Raw genomic sequence first — 19,375 nt, forward strand, 5'->3', positions numbered from 1 at the left:
CTGTTCAAAGCAATTCAGTTTTTCTTGTTGTGTTGTTGCTGTTGTTTTTGAGACAGTCTTGCTCTGTCACCCAGCCTGGAGTGCAGTGGCTCAATCTTGGCTCACTGCAACCTCAGCCTCCCAGGTTCAAGCAATTCTCCTGCCTCAGTCTCCCGAGTAGCTGAGATTACAGGCGCACACCACCACACCCAGCTAATTTTTGTGTTTTTAGTAGAGAGAGGGTTTCACCATATTGGCCAGGCTGGTCTTGAACTCCTGATCTCAGATAATCGTCCTGCCTTGGCCTCCCAAAGTGCTGAGATTACAGGCGTGAGCACCGTGCCCAGCTGAAATTCAATATTAGAGTTAGGTTTGAAGTCCACTGTCAGCTTCATCGTACTGTTGATTTGAGTATAGTTCTATCCAGAAGAAGAATAAACTACATGTCTCTGTAAAGTAACTTTTAGTCATGTTTCTCAGCCCTGTCTGGCTTGCCAGGGCATTTCTAAAAGGGGCCAGGCCAGTGGCTCATGCCTGTAATCCTAGCATTTTGGGAGGCCAAGGCAGGAGGATCACTTGAGGCCAGGAGTTGGAGACCATCCTGGGCAACATAGCGAGATCCCATCTCTAAAATAAAGTAAAAATAGGGCTAGGCTTGGTGGCTCATGCCTATAATCCCAGCACTTTAGGAGGCCGAGGTGGGCGGATCACCTGAGGTCAGGAGCTTAAGACCAGCCTGGCCAACGTGGGAGAACCCCATCTCTACTAAAAACACAGAAAATTAGCTGGCTGGGTATGTGACAGGCCCCTGTAAGCCCAGCTACTTAGGAGGCTTAGGCAGGAGAATTTCTTGAACTCAGGAGACCAAGGTTGCAGTGAGCAGAGATTGCGCCATTACACTCCAGACTGGGCAATAAGAGAGAAACTCCATCTCAAAAAAAAAAAAAAAAAAAAAAAAAAAGATAACCTAAAATTGAATTTTCTAGGAGTGGCACAGAGGGTCTAGTTAAATTTCTAGAAGGGTAATATATCTGACAGTAGTTGGAAAATTCCATGTAACAATTTCCGGTAGCATAAGGAGAAAACGAAATGTGTTCTATAAGAAAAATGCTATTTGATCTGAACATCCATTTGAATTTTCTGCTTTCATTAGCAAATTGAATACATTCATTTTCCTTCTGCTCTGTTTTTGTTTTCTTCCATCCTCCTTTGTTTATTCTAAAAGGAAAGACATTTTGAGTAGTGTCACTGGTTATATTTAATTTAAAGTTATATGACTTCTTTCAGAAGCATCTGCTTTAAAGGGGATCTGAAATAAGGAATATAATGAAGATCATTTAATTTTATAATATTGCACTGAGACCAAAAAATGTTATTTTTAAAGCCAGTGGTCTTTTAAAGTAGGGTACACAGGTGGAAAATGATCTGCCAACAATTTTTAGAAAGTCTGTGTTTCTAACATAAAAATATGAAAATATTAAACTTTAAGCTTATTTTATGAGAATATATAAATAAATGAAACTGTGAATTAGTATTGGTTCAAAACTTGATGTAATTTCCTATAATCCTGGCCTAAGTTCCTTGTTCTAGTTCTTAAATATGTCCTTGTTATTCATTTATTGATATGACTTTGAGGTAATAAATAGGCTGATTTCAGGGGGCATAAAATATACTTAGGGAAACAAATCAAGGAACTCTTTAAGAGTAAATGGCATTGTATAAGTAGAATAAAATATTTTTATTCATATACAATATTGAGTGTGAGGTAGTTTAATATATATTAGTGTGGAAAGATTGAATTACCTGAACTTTGAAAGTATTAAATTTCCCTTTTATATTGACAAATGTTTTCATGAAGAAGAAACAAGCTTAATACCGAGTTGAGATAATAAAAACATATGTTTTTGGTTTCAATATATGTGGTATTCTCCCAAACATACTAAACTCTCTTGATCTTTAAAAAAAAATTGCTATAAAATAAATCTTATATTGTACTGTCAAAATGTATTAGTATCTCATAAAGTGCCTTATTTTTGTTAGTAGTTTCTTTGAAAATGCCATGTATTGAGGACTAATTCTGATTTAGTACTGATCCTGTCAAAATCACTAAGTCTGAGGACTTATAAAGCAGTTTAGTTTAGGAGTTTAGTAGATAGATTGATTTTACCTTATATGAATTATGCTGGAACATGTGGAAATGACATTCCAGTTTGCTTATCAATTTCTACATAGCAAACTTTTGAATAACAGCACTTTATTTGTTTATAATTCTGTGGCAGTTGAGACTAGGCTTAGCTGGTTTGTGGTCTGCTCTATGGGGTGCAGCCATCAGTGGGGGCAATATGCCTTCATTTGTATATCTGAGGCCTCAGCTCAGATGGTTGAAGCAGCTGGGATAGTTGCCTGGTGAACTGCCCCCGACACCCACTACCATATAGACTATATTGAGGATAGTCTTATCCTCAAGAAAGCTTATCTAGGCTTACTCAACAGCGTAATAATCTCAGGGTTCAAAGAGGGCTAGAGAAGAAGCTGCAAGGTTCGTTAAGGTTAAGACTTAGAAATCACATAGTATCACTTTGGCCTTATTCTGTGGGTTAAAGTAAGTGACAGGGTCATCCTGGTTTCAGGGGTTAAGGAAGCAGCCTCCACCTCTAGGTGGAAAGATTGACTGAGTCACATGCCAGAAGGTACACTTGTAGGGATAGGAAGAATTACTGTGGCCATCTTTGAAAATAATTCACCATATAGTTCAAGATTTAAATTATTTCCCATTCCTTGGTATTTCTTGGAACAGATCGAGTCTGTGTTATGGAAATTTAGTGCAATACAGCAAGGAGACTTTTTAAAAATTATTTTTAATTTTTTAACAGCCTACTCATCCAGAGAGAGGGTGGATCATAAACCCACTGGGAGATAATCCTTGGTGGACCTTATTAATAGCTGCTATTCCTGCTTTGCTTTGTACTATTCTCATTTTTATGGATCAACAAATCACAGCTGTAATTATAAACCGAAAGGAGCACAAATTAAAGGTAATTTTAGAATTTGCCTTAAGCATTGTGATTCTTCAAGGGTTTGAGATGTTTTCATAATGATTGGAACATTAAAAGATGTAAGATGAAAATTAGCTTCTTCCCTCTTTATAATTAGTGTAGAATGTTAAATTGAGGGAACAATTTAGACTTACAGATACTTATGTTCATTTCACTTTTCAGAAAGGAGCTGGCTATCACCTTGATTTGCTCATGGTTGGCATTATGTTGGGAGTTTGCTCTGTCATGGGACTTCCATGGTTTGTGGCTGCAACAGTGTTGTCAATAAGTCATGTCAACAGCTTAAAAGTTGAATCTGAATGTTCTGCTCCAGGGGAACAACCCAAGTTTTTGGGAATTCGTGAACAGCGGGTTACAGGGCTAATGATTTTTATTCTAATGGGCCTCTCTGTGTTCATGACTTCAGTCCTAAAGGTAAAATCTCTTTATTGCAATGTTTTACAGTCTTATTATAACATTTATACTTAGTTATGTGAAAATGAAACTTAAAATATCTAAAATTGGGTTTGTTTTCCACAGTTTACTTGGGAAATAATTTCATTGGGTTTTTAGTATAGCAAGCATTTCAGTGTTAAGCTGTGTATATTTTTAAAATAATGTATGCCAGGTGCAGTGGCTCACGCCTGTAATTCCAGCACTTTGGGAGGCCAAGGCAGGAGGATTGCTTGAGGCCAGGTGTTTCAAGACCAGCCTGGGCAACATAGTGAGACCCTGTCTCTATAAAAATAAAAATAATTAGCCAGGTATGGTGGCGTGCTCCTGTGGTCCCAGCTACTCAGGAGGCTGAGGTGGAGGATCGCTTGAACCTGGGAGGTCAAGGCTGCAGTGAGCCGTGATTGGGCCACTGCACTCCAACCTGGGTGACAAAGTGAGATCCTGTCTCAAAAAACAAAAAATAATATGGCAAATATCAATATGTATAAAACACTCATAAACAAAAGTATTTGTGGGGGAGGGGAAATGACCTCAGTAATTTTTAAGTGTATAAAGGGGTCTTGAGACTACAGAGTTTGAGAGCTTCTGACCTAAAGTTGTTGTGTCTTTCACCTACGACTCTATCCTCATTCTCTCTTCCATCACATCCCTCTTGTTGGCTTTTATTTTTAATTTTATTATTGTAAAAGTTGTTATTAACATTTACATTTTGTGCTATGATGATAAACCTTCCTTGCTTCTCCTGTAAGTTAGATTACAGAAATTTATACCCTCTGGGAACACATAAATGATATTATGATGATATTTGCTGGGGACTAAGCAGTATGATTGTGAGGACTAAGCAGTGTGATTTGCCTGCAGGGAGGCAGAAATACACCCTATTTTACTCCAGCCCAAGCCTCGAGGCCAAATAAGTCTTTCTAATATCTGTTGCCTTCGCTTACTGTAAAAAATTGTATATGCAGGTTCCTGTTTTTCCTTGTATTCATTTTTTGTATGATAAATTCTTTTTACACATGGTACCATGAGTGGTGAACTTGTTCAGAGTTCTTGCGTATTTCAAAACGTCTCTGTTTGCCTCAGCCTTTGATCCATAGTTAGATGTTCAAAATAATTTTCTTTTGGCTCTTCAAGTCATTGTTTTCTAGAGACCAATTTTCTAATGAGAAATCTGAAATCGATTTGGTTTTTGTACTTTTATGGAGACCTTTTCCCTCTTTTCTGTAAGATAAACCAAAAAAATTGTTTTTAACTTTCATTTTTGTGAAATCTCATTCAGATCCTTAGGGGGGCAGTTAGGGGCTTTTCATTTACTCTGCTTAGTCTCTGTGAGTTTCCTCAAGAAACTTGTGCCTTCTGCTGTGGGGAATTTTCTTCCCCTGTTTACTTCCCTTTCATCTACTGTCTCTGTTACAAATTTCTTCAACTCCAGCTAAACAGATCTCAGACCTTTTGGATTTGGTCTAACATTCTTATCCCTCCTCCCCCTTGCTATTAAAGAAAATTTCCTCCTTTTTTCATATCATTATATTGGTCTTCAGTCTTATCAAAATTGTTACTACAAAATTTTAGTTATTTTGATGTTTATAGATTTAATTTTCATGAGCTTTTCCCGTTCTTATTGTTTCCTTTTCCGAGCATTCTTTTCTTTTTTTTTTTTTGAGTCTCACTCCATCACCTAAGCTGGAGTGCAGTGGCATGATCTTGGCTCACTACAACCTCTGCCTCCTGGGTTCAAATGATTCTCGGCCTCAGCCTCCCGAGTAGCTGGGACTACAGGCACATGCCACCATTCCCAGCTACTTTTTGTGTTTTTGGTAGAGATGGTGGTTTCACCATGTTAGCCAGGTTGGTCTTGAACTTAAGGCCGCAGGTGACCTACCCACCTCAGCCTCCCAAAATGCTGAGATTTACAGGCATTGCTTGGATTTTTAAAAATATGTCTGCTTCATAAATTGTTTTCTTTTTTTCCAGTGTCCTTAGAAAGACCTGCTAAGTTGTTTAGAAGAGATGTAGTGGATGTGGTTTTCCTCTGTAGTTTTTTAATTCATTTTTCCTTATAGTACACTTCTCCCGTAGGTCAGACTGCTTTTTGTGGTTTTCGAGTAAATGGATGGGTTCTGTTAATAGCCAGACCTTCTTGCGGGATGAATAGGTGTGAACTGTGTAGACAGTTTGGGATCGTCCTAACTGCCAAAGTATTCAGGATTTTATTTTGGAGGTGAATTTTAATTACTGTATTCAGTAAAGTCTACTGCATAATAATATTCACTGCAGCAGGTAGTGATAGCAGTAATGATGGTTGTCACCTTTTGTGTGGTTAATATGTATCAGGTGCTTTTCTGAGTGTTTTATGTATTTGAAGTCATTGAATCTTCACAGTAATCTTGGTATAGAAATCGAGGTACAGAAAGGTTAAGTTTGACTTAAAACTAAGTCTGACTGCAGTACCCCTGCTCTTAAGTGAACATACTCCCTTTTTAGGAAGCAATATGTAGAAGATGAGCCATTTTTCAAGCAGGTTATTGTATATTAGCAATTTTCTTATGTGTGGAAATGTTAGGTCGGTCTAATCCTCATGATTGAAAGATCTTTTAATTCTAGCCCTGTAATTACTCACTGATTATGTTTTTGTGTACTTACTACTCATGAATTCTAATTGTGGTCATTTTATTTACAGTTTATTCCGATGCCTGTTCTGTATGGTGTTTTCCTTTATATGGGAGTTTCCTCATTAAAAGGAATCCAGGCAAGTTTTAAGTATTTAATGATTTTCTATAGGAACTTGATATTTTAAGTATGTAAAGATTATTTTAATGATGGTAGTGATTTATTCTCAACTCTGACATTTTGTGGGCAGGTTAGTTTCCTAACTGAAGACTTCAGACATTTGCCAAGTGATTGTTTGCTTACTGCACATTTTTTCCTCCGGAGAGTGAGGTCATGGGCTGACATGGTCCTTACCTGTTTTTAATTGAAGCCAATGAAAAGCCCTATAACTCAATAAAGACTAGTATAGTGAGAGGGAGGATCAAAAGGATTGGACTGAAAAAAAGTTTTGGTACTTAAAAAGGCAGATATTAGTTTCCTATAAAAATAGCAAGACCCACCATTTGTGTAACAAAATACAGCTTATGAAGCCTAGCAGATACATCATTTTGTGATCCTCAAAACACTAACCAGTTGGGAGAGAGGAAAGGAAGAAATCCTAATGTAAATCAGGAAACAGAAATAGAAGGACTTATTGAAGATTATTAGCTAAGCCAGTGATTTCATTATTTTGTTTTGTTTTAGTAGTTACTGGGAAACAACCTAATAAAACTTCTTAAGATTTGTACTAATGTAATTTTAGTATAAAACATTTAGGCTGGCTATGGTGACTCATGTCTGTAATCCCAACACTCTGAAAGCCTGAGGCAGGAGTATCACCTGAGGCCAGGAGTTTGAGACCAGCCTGGACAACACGGTGAGATCCTGTCTCTACAAAACATTTAAAAATTAGCTGGCTGTGGTGGTGTATACGTGTAGTGCTGGCTACTTAGGAGGCTGAGGTGGAAGGATTACTTGAGCCCAGGAGTTTTAGGCTGCTGTGAGCTGTGGTCATGCCACTGCATTCCAGCCTGGGTGACAGAGTGAGACCCCATCTCAAAAAAATAAAATAAAATAAAATGATCATAAAGCACAGTTAGCACTACATGACCACCTATTCTCATGAAAAGGATGTTGTCTAAAGTTTCCAACTTATAGGCTAGTGGCAGGAAAGCATCTTTATTTTTTCAACACCATCCGGGATCTACTCTTCACTGGTCCAGAAATTATTTCCTTATCTCACGTGATTTTTAAGAGTTTTGTGCTGATCTTATTCACAGTGTGTAAATGATGAAATTAAAGCTCCAAAAGATGAAGGCATTTGCTCAGTTTTATTTTCAATTAGTAAAGAATTGTAATTGTTATCTCAGTTTATTTTCTGGTTAGATTTGGAAAGAACCTTAGAAGTCACTCAGACTATTCTGTTGTCGTGCACATTAGAAAACAAGTTCAAAGGTCACGAGAGTGTTATTCAATTATAGCAGATAAGTTTGTCTAGATATTTTAATCCACTGAATTAAACATTTTGGCTTGGGTTTTCTGATTAAATTAATTACAGCAGTGCAGGTGGTTGCTTGGTTCCTGCCCGCCACATCCCCCCTACCCCCCTCCCTGCTTTGGATCCAGAGAATCCTTGCTGTAACATTCTCCTGTACTATCAGAAAATGTCAAGGAAGTTACAGTTTAATACACAAAATCCTAAAGTTGAGTATAGATTCTTCTCCTAAATAGCAGAAATATTTTATTGAAAACTTCTTTGTTTTTTATTCTATATGTAGTTATTTGACCGTATAAAATTATTCGGAATGCCTGCTAAACATCAGCCTGATTTGATATACCTCCGTTACGTGCCGCTCTGGAAGGTCCATATTTTCACAGTCATTCAGCTTACTTGTTTGGTCCTTTTATGGGTGATAAAAGTTTCAGCTGCTGCAGTGGTTTTTCCTATGATGGTAAGATTTCTTCACACTTACTTTGTCACTAATTAATAATATTTTTACAGTAATTTTTTATTAATATTTATCATTGACTTTGAGAAAAGGAATAATGTGTTCTAAGTACCTTCGGTGTTTGAAAAATGTGAATTAGCTGTTACTTGATACAAACCAGTTGTTTCCAGCCTCGGTTTCTTATTTTGTAAATTTTTGTTTGTTTTTCTTTTTAGTCCTTAGGCTATAGGACTCGGTTTTGTATTTTTAAATAACTTCAGAATTCAGGACATTCATGGAACAAATACATTTCCAAATGTAAAAGCAAAGCAACCAAAACAACATGGTTCATTATTAAAATATTTTGATATATCTTTTTCAGAAATTGACAGATCTGGAAGTTAAAAAGTAATGAAGACTACCGATGACTTTAATAAGACAAGATAATTCATTAAATTATCACAGAATATTGCATTTTACAAATAGAGAATGTACATTCTTCTGTAAATGCCATGTAAAAATTGGTTTTGTACATGGCCACAGAGAAAACCTTACAGAATTTAAAAAGCTATAAAAATTACTCAAGTAATATTTTCTAATAGTTAAATTAGAAATAAATAATGGAAAGCCACTAAAATAATCTTAAATATTTGGAAATTAAACACTGTTCTAAATAATTTCCGAATAGAAAACTGAGTAAAAAAACCATCTAGAGGTACTGAAAGAGAGAAAATTATAACAATGTTGGTGTAAAACTTTGAGCACAACTAAAACACTGAGAGGAAGGTGTATGCACTTCATTGCCTTTATTATTCAAGAAGACTTCGATGCAGCTAAGTTTTTTTTTAAAAAAATCAGTAATGGATAAACCACTCCAAGCCCATGTAAAGAAGAAAATGAGAGAATGGATATACAAGATTAAGAAGGAGAAAAGAGAGATAACCAGAGATATGGATGTGATTCGAGGGACTTGATGAAAATAACACTTGCATGAATATCAGTAAATTTGAATATCTAGAGCAGAGGTCAATAAACTTTTTTCTGTAAAGGGCCAGATGGTAAACATTTTAGACTTTGTAGGTCACGAGAGTGTTATGTGGGTAATTACGTAATCTTACTGATGAAATTTTAGAAATAATTTTAAAAATATAGGACTACTAGAAGAATGGAATTACTTTTTATTTGACATTATTTTAATCGGGATTCATGGTTTTTGTTCTCTACTATCAAGTTAATTCCAAATGTTTATCTGTAAAAAAACATTCTTAGGTTATGGGCTATACAAAAATAGATGGTGGATGAGATTTAACTCAGGTGCTATGGTTTGCTGACCTCTGACCTGGAACAAATGGATTATTTTCATACTATATCTAAATTTCCAAAATTGACACTAGAAGTGTAAAATTTGTGTATAGCCCAGTTGCATAGAAGAAACTGGAAAAGTGGTTAAAGACCTGTCGTTAAAGTATCAGGGTCAGATTGGTTAAAAGCTTAATTTTAAAGAACAGATCATTATAATGCCCTCTTGAATTATTCTAGACCAAAGGAAAAGATGGAAACCTATGCATTTTTTTTCTCAAAAAAACTAGCAAGTTATTAACATCCAAGGCTAATTAAGTTGCACAAAAAATCTATGCTGCCTTCCTACTTACTAATATGAATGCAAAAACCTTAAACTAAAATATTAGCAAGTAAATTTAGCAGAATTTCTGAGATTAATATATCTTAATTAAGTAGACAATGATACTTTGGCTTCAAAGCAATGAACATATTTGTTGAAAATGTCATAGTATACGTATTAACCCAAGTGATTTTAGTTAAAAACAAAAAAGACTGAGCCCGTAATAGAATTAATAAGAATTGTGTTAGGGTGACTGCACGTTAGAAAACTTGATGAATTAGTAGGCATTCTCTCTCAATGATCAAAAACCATAAAATACTTAAGAATAAATTTTAAAAGAAAAACCCCTTTAAAGAAAAAGGCTTTATAATAGCGGTTGTATTAGCTTCCAAGGGCTGCTGTAACAAAGTACCACAAACCAGAGGCAGTATGTGGGGGTGGGCAGCAACATGCTCTTTCTGAAGCCTCCAGGGGAATCCTGCCTTGTCTCTTCCTCTCTTCTGGAGATTTGCTGGCTGTCTTTGGCATTCCTTTGGCTTGCAGCTGGCTAACTGAAATTGGGGCCTTTGTTGTCACCTGGTGTTCCTCAACAGCTTATTTCCAAATAAGTTCGTATTCTGAGGTACTGGAGGTTAGGACTTAACTATTAATGGGGAACAAAATTCAATCAATAACAGTATTAAGGGACAACAAATAAGACCTGAACAAATACCGTGTTCTTTGTTTTAAAGACTTCATATTATAAAACTTTCAGCTTTCTGAAAAATCGCATTGGAATGTAATACAGTGCCAAGTACAAATTCTACTGGAGTTTTATCTGAATGTATGTGTTGGGGTGGGGGATGGTGTCATTGTGAACTGGATAAATAATTTGGAAGCTTATAGAAAAAAATAAATGCCAGACTCAAAAACGTGGACGGTAGAAATGTTCTGTATCTTGTCTGGGTGTGCATTATATGAGTAGTATATACATTTGTCAAAAGTATCAAACTGTACACGTGCTATTTTTCAGTTTTTCTGTATGTAAATTATATATTCATTAGAGAGACATAACTACTAGAGAATAACAAGATAATGATAATTATAACTAAGAAGGATTCCTGGCTAGGATTGGGCATAGAGGGCTTTGCTTTGTCATCCACTTCACTGTTCGTGTGCAGATACTGTACTGTTTTGATAACCAAATATTTAAAAATTGCTGACAAATCAGTGTAGCCACCATAATATAGAATTGGCATATGAATAGACAAATCAGAAAAATAGACAAATGGGTCCAGAAATGTATCTGAATACATTGGAATTTTATCACTTGAATACCATAAGCAGGTTATTTCATTAAAGGTAATATTTCTTTTGTATGGGAGAATTTAGTATTGGACGACTTAAATGTATACCGGAAGCTAAGTAATGTTGTACTCCTTATCTGAGACCATGTTCAAAAATCGTAATTGAATTCAGTATTTAAATGGTAAAATAAATTGTAGTAGAAAATGTAAAAGAGTATTGTATAATCCATTGATTGGGACTAACTTTTCAAAGAACATAGGAAAACCCAAGTGTAAAAGGAAGATATATGCTATATTTGACCACATGATAATTAAATGTTTCTTATGTGTTCAAAAAGCATAAAAAACAGTAAAATCAGACTGAACTGGGAGAAAATGTTTGTAACATATAACACAGATAAAAAATTTCTATTCAAACTACACAGAACTCATAAATTCATAAACAAAAGTCATAAAAACCAACAGAAAAAACAGTCAAAGGTTAGGAAATAGCAAGTAGAGAAGTGGAAATCTCATTTGCCAATCAGCATTCAAAAACATGCTCATCTTCAGAAGCAGTTAAAGCAAATTAAAGTAGTAGTTCATTTCTCCCATATGATTGAAAAGTTAAAACCTAATGTTGGGAATAGGTACTCTAATGCATTGCTCAAGAGATTTTTAAAAATTATATATACTTACATAATATATAATGTCTTAAAAATTAATGTTTTTGCTTTGATAGTCAGTGTTTAACCTGCTTCATAATTTCATGTGGAGTGCAAGAGATTTATTAAGGAGAAGGTTAAGAATGCCATTTCCTTTTTTCCTCTCTTTATAGCTTTTTTTTTTTAGCAGAAAGTTAAAAGAAAGAAATAATTGACTCAATTCCTTTGAAACAAGATAATGTGTGAATAATTTTTAAACTATATGAAGCATTTTTTATTATAAGATTTAACAAATATGCTTTTGCTCTTTAAGTGATACAGTTTATATTATGTGTTACTTAATATTTCCTTCCCCTTTTTAAAGGTTCTTGCATTAGTGTTTGTACGCAAACTCATGGACCTGTGTTTCACGAAGAGAGAACTTAGTTGGCTTGATGATCTCATGCCAGAAAGTAAGAAAAAGAAAGAAGATGACAAAAAGAAAAAAGAGAAGGAGGTAAAAAGATAACCATTTTAAACTCACACCGCTTCCTTATTTAATATTTTGTACCATATTGCAGGCATCGTTATAATCACTTTACATGAATCAGTTCCTTTCATCCTTCTAAGAACTTTGTATAAAGTGTAGTAGGTATTGTTATTATCTCCATTTTACAAATGAGGAAACTGAGGCAGAGAACCACTAGGTAACTGTTCCAAATGTAGGCTCTTAACTATTTCATTGTATTGTACTTCTATAGCTCTGACACAGTAATACTTTTCAAAAATTAAATATCATGTGCTTACTTAATCAGCAATCAGAAGAATTACAGCTTTTAGCAATATTAAAATATAGGTAACACAAAATAGTTGTACATCAGAGTATATTATCTGAGTAAACGTTAAATACATTTAATATAAATTTTAGCATATATTTAATTTTATACATAATGACAAAAAGGATTTTTAAGTAATTATCTTTTTAAAAAAGTATAATAAAGTTTTAGTCTTTATGTGCACTTACTGTGTACCACCATTAGTTGATTTGTATGCCAAGATTTAAACATACTTTATTCTGAATTGGAATTTGATTTTTAATAACCAATTCAATACTATCAGTTAATAAGAAGGAAAAGTAGAGACTTGAGTATATAGCATTGATGGTTTTTTGATTGTATTTCCTTGCTCCATTTTCCCATTCAGAATATTGTTTGGAAATCAAAGATAAGAAAGATACATATTTTAAAATGTTAATGGTCCTGTTTAAATAGAGATTAAAATTTTATTGGTTTTATGTTTATTTTTCAACAAAAATCGAAATTCTTTAATTAGATACTAATTACAATATTAATTTGAATTAAGACACCAGATTTTTAAAATTAAGATTTTGGTTTTCTTCAGAGTTATATATGTAAGGTGTTTTGGTTTTTTCTTCTGAGATGGAGTCTTGCTCTATAGCCCAGGCTGGAGTGCAGTGGCATGATCTTGGCTCACTGCAACCACCTCAACCTCCCGGGTCCAAGCTACCTGGGACCAAGGACCTGGGACCAACCTCCCGGGTCCAAGCTACCTGCCACCAAACTGAGCTAATTTTTGTATTTTTAGTAGAGACAGGATTCCACCATGTTGGCCAGGCTGGTCTTGAACTCCTGATCTCTGGTGATCTGCCTGCCTTGGTCCCCCAAAGTGCCGGGATTATAGACGTGAGCCACTGTACCTGGCCTGTATGAGTTTTTGGTGATTTTTGAAATGGGATGTAATTTACCTATAAAATATATGGGCCAAATTGCCTGTTTATTACTTTCTGTATTAATTAGAATAAGGTTCAGTCATATATAACAAAAAACAAAAGTAAAAGTGGTCTTTAAACACAAGGTTGTTCTTGCGTTTCAAGTAAAAGAATCCTTGAAAGCAAGTGATGTAGTGTTAAGCCCCACAAAGTTATCAGGGGCTCCTTGTACTTTTCTCCTGACCTCAGCATATAGTTTCCATCCTCTCCTTCACTTCATGAGTCAAAATGACTGTCAGACTCCAGCTGTCATGTTAGCATTAGAGACAGCAGGAAAAAGGAAGGGATAGAAGGCAAAATAACTTTACCATATTGTCAAGTTTAAAGAGTCTTTCCAGAATGTTCTTTCCAGTAAGTTCTGCTTGCACCTCATGATCCTACTAAGTTGCAAGGAATGCTGGGAGATTTAGTTTAGAGGTGTTTTTGTTTTTGTTTGTTTTTAAGATCTGGGCACATTGGCACCTCAAAATAGTAGAATTTCTATTAGTAAGGAAAAGAAATACAAATGTTCTCTCAGTGTCTCCCTCTACTGTCCTATTCATCACCCCCATTATTAACATCATAATTTTCTTCTGTGTCCACTGTCCAAGTTGGTCTCAACCTGAGCTTGAGCCTTGATCTTAACCAGCCTTAGTGGTCTGCTTTGCTGGGTTCTATAAATATTTGCTGAATGATTTAAGATAGTACTTTCATTGATGTACTTTTAAAAAGAGTATAGGAAATGCCGTCATGGTTATTAGTAATTATTACTGGGTTGGGCTGGAGGGAATTAAACAACAAATACTCTCAGCAAATTGATCTGAGAGTATTTGAGACATTGCTGAGAGTATTTCAATTTCTGCGATATTTTTGATTGTCATAACTGGAGGGGCTGCTACTGGCATCTGATAGGTAGAATTCGGGGGTGCTGTGAAATACTCTATATACATAGGACTTCTACAAAAGATAAATATTATACCCTAAATGTCAGTATTCCTGAGGTTGAGAAACCCTGCCTTATCTAAATGACATTCCGCTCATACCATATTGTGATAAGGTTTCACAGAATGTTCTCTCTCATTATAAACCTACATAATAATTGATAATCACATTTATGTAATTAGATTGTAGTTAAATAGTATGAGTGATAGTGATTTACATAAAGAAATGAAAGTTATATCAGTGTTAAATTAGTCCTGTTATACAAGTGGTTGTTTTTATTTTATGTTAAAAGTATGTCTTCATGATTATAAAATTAATTTTTCAGTAATGGCAGATATGTTATATTTAAATAATGTCAGTTTGGGTTTCTAAGTCTTTAAAACATTATATATTAACCGATTCTGTTGGAAAATTTTCTGGGAAAAGTAACCTCTTCACACATGTGTTCTAAAGGAAGCTGAACGGATGCTTCAAGACGATGATGATACTGTGCACCTTCCGTTTGAAGGAGGAAGTCTCTTGCAAATTCCAGTTAAGGCCCTAAAATATAGGTGAGATATAACTTTATGCTCTAAAACTTTTATATACATGTCAAGTGTATTAATAAGCCATACAATGCTTCTTTAAAATGATTTCTATTTTATAAAAGATGATAAAATCTGCATATGGTGTATCAACTAAAGGAGGGTGTCACACAATTTGAAAAGGAAGTCCCTTGCTCCTTTCCCACCCAAGCTGGACTTGGACCAGAGCCTTAAACTAACTTCCATGCCAAGCCAATAAAATTGACTTGTCTTCTATCACTCCATCTGTCTTAGTGAAGTTTAAAATCAGTACATGAGTCCGAGAATATTTCCATTTTCCCAGTAATGTAGCTTTTTCCTTTGTGCCCTTCATTAGGGCTGTGGTCAGTGGCTGCTGGAAAATAAAAGTTTTCAGTAATCTTTGTCAGTATCCATTCAGATACCAGTAATTCATTTTCTGATAGCCTTCCAATATATAACTATGTTTAGAGGCCCTAGAAGTCTCTTACTTTTCAAAGATGTGATTTGATTATTGGCAGTGAGGGTTCATATGATGCAAGAATTAATAAATATGTATAATTCATTGTGTGTGATCTTGGTGATTTATATTTAAATGTAAGAACTAAAGATACAGAGGTTGGGAAATGCAGACTTCTGTAGTATTAAAAGATTAACCTATATTCGTGTACACACCTGATTTCTATTTCTACACTTCTATTCCATTTCCGATTAGCTAGAGAAATCAGTCTTAGAGGCCGGGTGCGGTGGCTCATGCTTGTAATCCCAGCACTTTGCGAGGCTGAGGCAGGTGGATCACCTGAGGTCAGGAGTTCAAGACCAGCCTGGCCAACATGGGGAAACACCGTCTCTACTAAAAATAGAAAAATTAGCTGGGTGTGGTGGTGCCTGTAATCCCAGCTACGAAGGAGGGTGAGGCAGGAGATTTGCTTGAACCCATGAGGCAGAGATTGCGGTGAGCCAAGATCATGCCAGTGCACTCCAACCTAGGCAACAGAGCAAGACTCAGTCTCAAAATAATATTAATAACAGCCTATATTTATGTACACACCTGATTTCTATTTTTTTCTTTTTTTTTTTTTTTTTTGAGACGAAGTCTCGTTCTCGTCCCCCAGGCTGGAGTGGAATGGTGTGATCTTGGCTCACTGCAACTTCCACCTCCTGGGTTCTCTTGAGTAGTTGGGATTACAGGCGCCTGCCACTACGTCCTGCTAATTTTTGTAATTATAGTAGAGACGGGGTTTTACCATGTTGGCCATGATGGTCTCGAACTCCTGACCTCAGGTGATCCGCCCGCCTTGGCCTCCCAGATGCTGGGATTACAGGCGTGAACCACAGCTCCTGGCCCTCCTGTTTCTACACATCTATTCCATTTCTGATTAGCTAGCGAAATCAGTCTTAGAAAATGTACAGGTTTCTTCCCTGATCAGTTGATAGAAAATGTTTATTGGTATTTAATTAACTTCCTTCCATTTCTTTTTTTATTTTTTAGCTATTTATAGCTTTTACAGGAGTGACATTTGACTTGTACATGTTGATTAGTTGTGATGAATGAATTCAACTGATTTTCCTCTATACATTTTGCTATTTATTTTCACTATTGTTATTATTCTCTTGAAATTTTTGTATACTTTAAATGCCAAGCATAGAGGCATTTAATATGGATATTTAATATATCCAGCCACAGTGATCTGCTTTGATGGGTTCTAGAAATATTTGTTAAATGATTTAATATGTTAACTTCATTGATGTATTTCTAAAAAGAGTATAGGAACTGCCATGATGGTTGTTAGTAATTATCACCAACTTGCTGAGAGTATTTGCGCTTAATTTCTGTACCCTACTTTATCACTTTTTCAGTGTAATTATATATGAACCTTGATAAATTTAAGTGGAGTCTATAGTCTGATGAAGAAAAAGATATCTGTAGTTTTCCTTTTGTCTTTTAAGTGGTGACATGAGCCATGATTAATATGGCTATGTTTAAAATTTTTAACATCAGGAATGCCAGGAAATGGCTAATGTGCTTATTTGCCAGAATTTTATATCTTAAATAGCTTTGGATTACTTGGGTGGAAGATCAAATGAGATGGTATATGAAAGTATTTGGAAACTGTAAAGCCCTTGTAAAAGATGAAAATAATGTATGTAATGCAGGCAAAGTTTTTCCCATCTAATTTCATTTTGAGGGAAAAAAAACATGTACTTTCTTCATAGTGGAGGATATTTAGAAGCTAGAAAGTTTATCAGGAATTTCTTTCTTCACTTATATGAAGTTGGCAACCAAGTGAATAAATGTTTACTCGGGGTAGGCAGTTTCAAGTTGGATGGCTATGCCATTATAAACTTTGGTATTCAGACTTTGTGTACTTTTAAAAATCTGACGTGGCGAAGGTAAAGAAACCATTCATAGAGACTTTTCAGTGACCACCTCACATTTCTCTTCAATCTTAAATTTGTAAATAACATTCTGACTTTAAGTATGAACAGAGCTAGCACTTTCTAAATGACCGCTGTTTAGTCATTTGTAAACTAGTTGCCATCACATTGTTAATTTAACATTACCTAATTTGACATTTGTATTTGTATCTTGTTTGTCTGAATGTATTTTTTTAATCAAAGAAAAAGGACTTGCAAATGTATTTGTATTAACTTTGATACTTTCCTATTACTTGTGATGGACAACCTTGAGCCCCAAATTAATTATTTATGGATATTATTGGATTTGAGGTCTTGAAGTAATTTTCATAGAAATACAGAAACAGAAACATTTGTCTTACTGTAATAAATGGATAGTACTCTTTTTTTTCTTTTTTTTAATTCTTGAGATGAGTCTTGCTCTGTCACCCAGGCTGGAGTGCAGTGGTGCGATCTCGAATCACTGCAACCTCTGCCTCCCAGGTTCAAGAGATTCTCCTGCCTCAGCCTCCCAAGTAGCTGGGATTACAGGCGAGTGCCACCATATCCGGCTAATTTTTGTATTTTTAGTAAAGACGGGGTTTCACCACATTGGCCAGGCTGGTCTCGAACTCCTGACCTTGTGATCCGCCCGCCTCAGCCTCCCAAAGTGCTGGGATTATAGGCGTGAGCCACCATGCCCAGCCTACTCTGTTCTTTTAATTTTGATGAACTTGATAAATACCACCTTTATCACACTAAATATGTGACATATTTTCAGAACTTTGTTTTCAATTTCAGAGTGTTATCTTTCCAAGCATTCTTTATAATGATTTGTAAAAGCTATGAAAAATAAGATTTTAAAAATCATAATCTTAAGTTTTCCTTATATACTTTGGGTATTTATTTGATAAGATTAAATGTGTGCCAATTATAAATGTTTTCTAGTTGACTTGAGATTGCATTATTTTTTGTATGCATAAGCATATTAACATAGTTTTATGTTATTTCAGTAGCATATTTTCAGCCAAGATGATAATAGGGCATCATTGCTAGAGTGCTGCCGAAGTACTACTGAAACCCCAAATTGGATTCTGAAGCGAAGTTCCATAAATAAATCTTGCTAACTTAGTTAATCTTACTCCTAGTTTTGATTAGAAAGAAAGATGTAATTCTTCATAAGGACTTTGTAACAGAACTCAAATTCTGATATCCTGCTAGACCTTTAAGTGCATGGCAAAGGTTTTCTCAATTTAGCTGATGAAAGCAGATAATAAGAATGACAATATTAATGCTTTTGCAAGTACTGAATACTAACCAAAAAGTGTATTTGTTCTTCAGTGTTGATCCCTCAGTTGTTAACATATCAGATGAAATGGCCAAAACTGCACAGTGGAAGGCACTTTCCATGAATACTGAGAATGCCAAAGTAACCAGATCTAATATGAGGTAGTTATAACTGTTTATGTGTTTTCTAACTGTAGCCAATTTTCATTTACTTATGATAGCTTCATTTCTTTCTTTCTTTCATCCATCATTTTAATGTATACTTGGAATAAGGTATAAATAATGATTATGTTTTTGTCTTTTATATAGTTACCTATTTTAAAAAAGAATTTGAGTCAGGTGCAGTGGCTCACACCTGTAATCCCAGCACTTTGGGAGACTGAAGTGGGCAGATCATCTGAGGTCAGGATCATCTGAGGTCACTTGCAGTGATCTGAGATCGTGCCATTGCACTCCAACCTGGAGGACAAGAGTGAAACTCTGTCTCAAAAATAGTAATAATAATAATTCGAGCTATTTTATAATAAAAATAAATTTCATATAGCAGTATGGAGTGAACATAAAAAAGATCAGAAACCGTATAAAGATAACTACTAGGGATTAACTACTATAATTGAATACTATTTCAATCATGCTTTCTGATGATCTAAGAAAAGAGAAACACAAGTTGTTTCCCTTCTTGTGTTTTGGTTTAGTATGCCATTTGTTCAGGTGAGGTAAATATGTTGCTTGGAGATATTTGGAAGAAATCTAATCCATTGACGTAAAGACCATTCAGTTTTACAGTGGACCATGTATTGAAAGTATTATGTAACCTCTTTCTTACATTTCTTGTTATATAACCTATTTTCTTTCTTTTGTTCTCACTTCAAGAACTAAGCCCTCAGGGATTCTGTTTGGTAATCATCAGTACTTTAATCCC

The 19,375-nt window shown here is 35.2% G+C and overlaps 1 protein-coding gene across 4 annotated transcripts in view; it reads left to right on the forward strand.

The window, feature by feature from the left end:
* Positions 1-19,375, forward strand: part of SLC4A7 (solute carrier family 4, sodium bicarbonate cotransporter, member 7) — an 89,603-nt gene that overhangs the window by 64,490 nt on the left and 5,738 nt on the right. For 2 of the 4 annotated variants that reach the window (XM_011969855.1, XM_011969854.1), the window contains exons 18-24: positions 2,853-3,014; positions 3,198-3,449; positions 6,151-6,219; positions 7,838-8,011; positions 11,903-12,034; positions 14,681-14,778; positions 18,508-18,615. In XM_011969855.1, coding sequence (XP_011825245.1) covers positions 2,853-3,014; positions 3,198-3,449; positions 6,151-6,219; positions 7,838-8,011; positions 11,903-12,034; positions 14,681-14,778; positions 18,508-18,615 — 995 coding nt within the window. The remainder of the gene's footprint in view (positions 1-2,852; positions 3,015-3,197; positions 3,450-6,150; positions 6,220-7,837; positions 8,012-11,902; positions 12,035-14,680; positions 14,779-18,507; positions 18,616-19,375) is intronic. The other 2 variants (XM_011969853.1, XM_011969856.1) reach the window with 1 other exon arrangement.

The sequence above is a fragment of the Mandrillus leucophaeus genome, unplaced genomic scaffold (assembly GCF_000951045.1).
Source record: "Mandrillus leucophaeus isolate KB7577 unplaced genomic scaffold, Mleu.le_1.0 Scaffold915, whole genome shotgun sequence".
NCBI classification, from domain to species: domain Eukaryota; kingdom Metazoa; phylum Chordata; class Mammalia; order Primates; family Cercopithecidae; genus Mandrillus; species Mandrillus leucophaeus.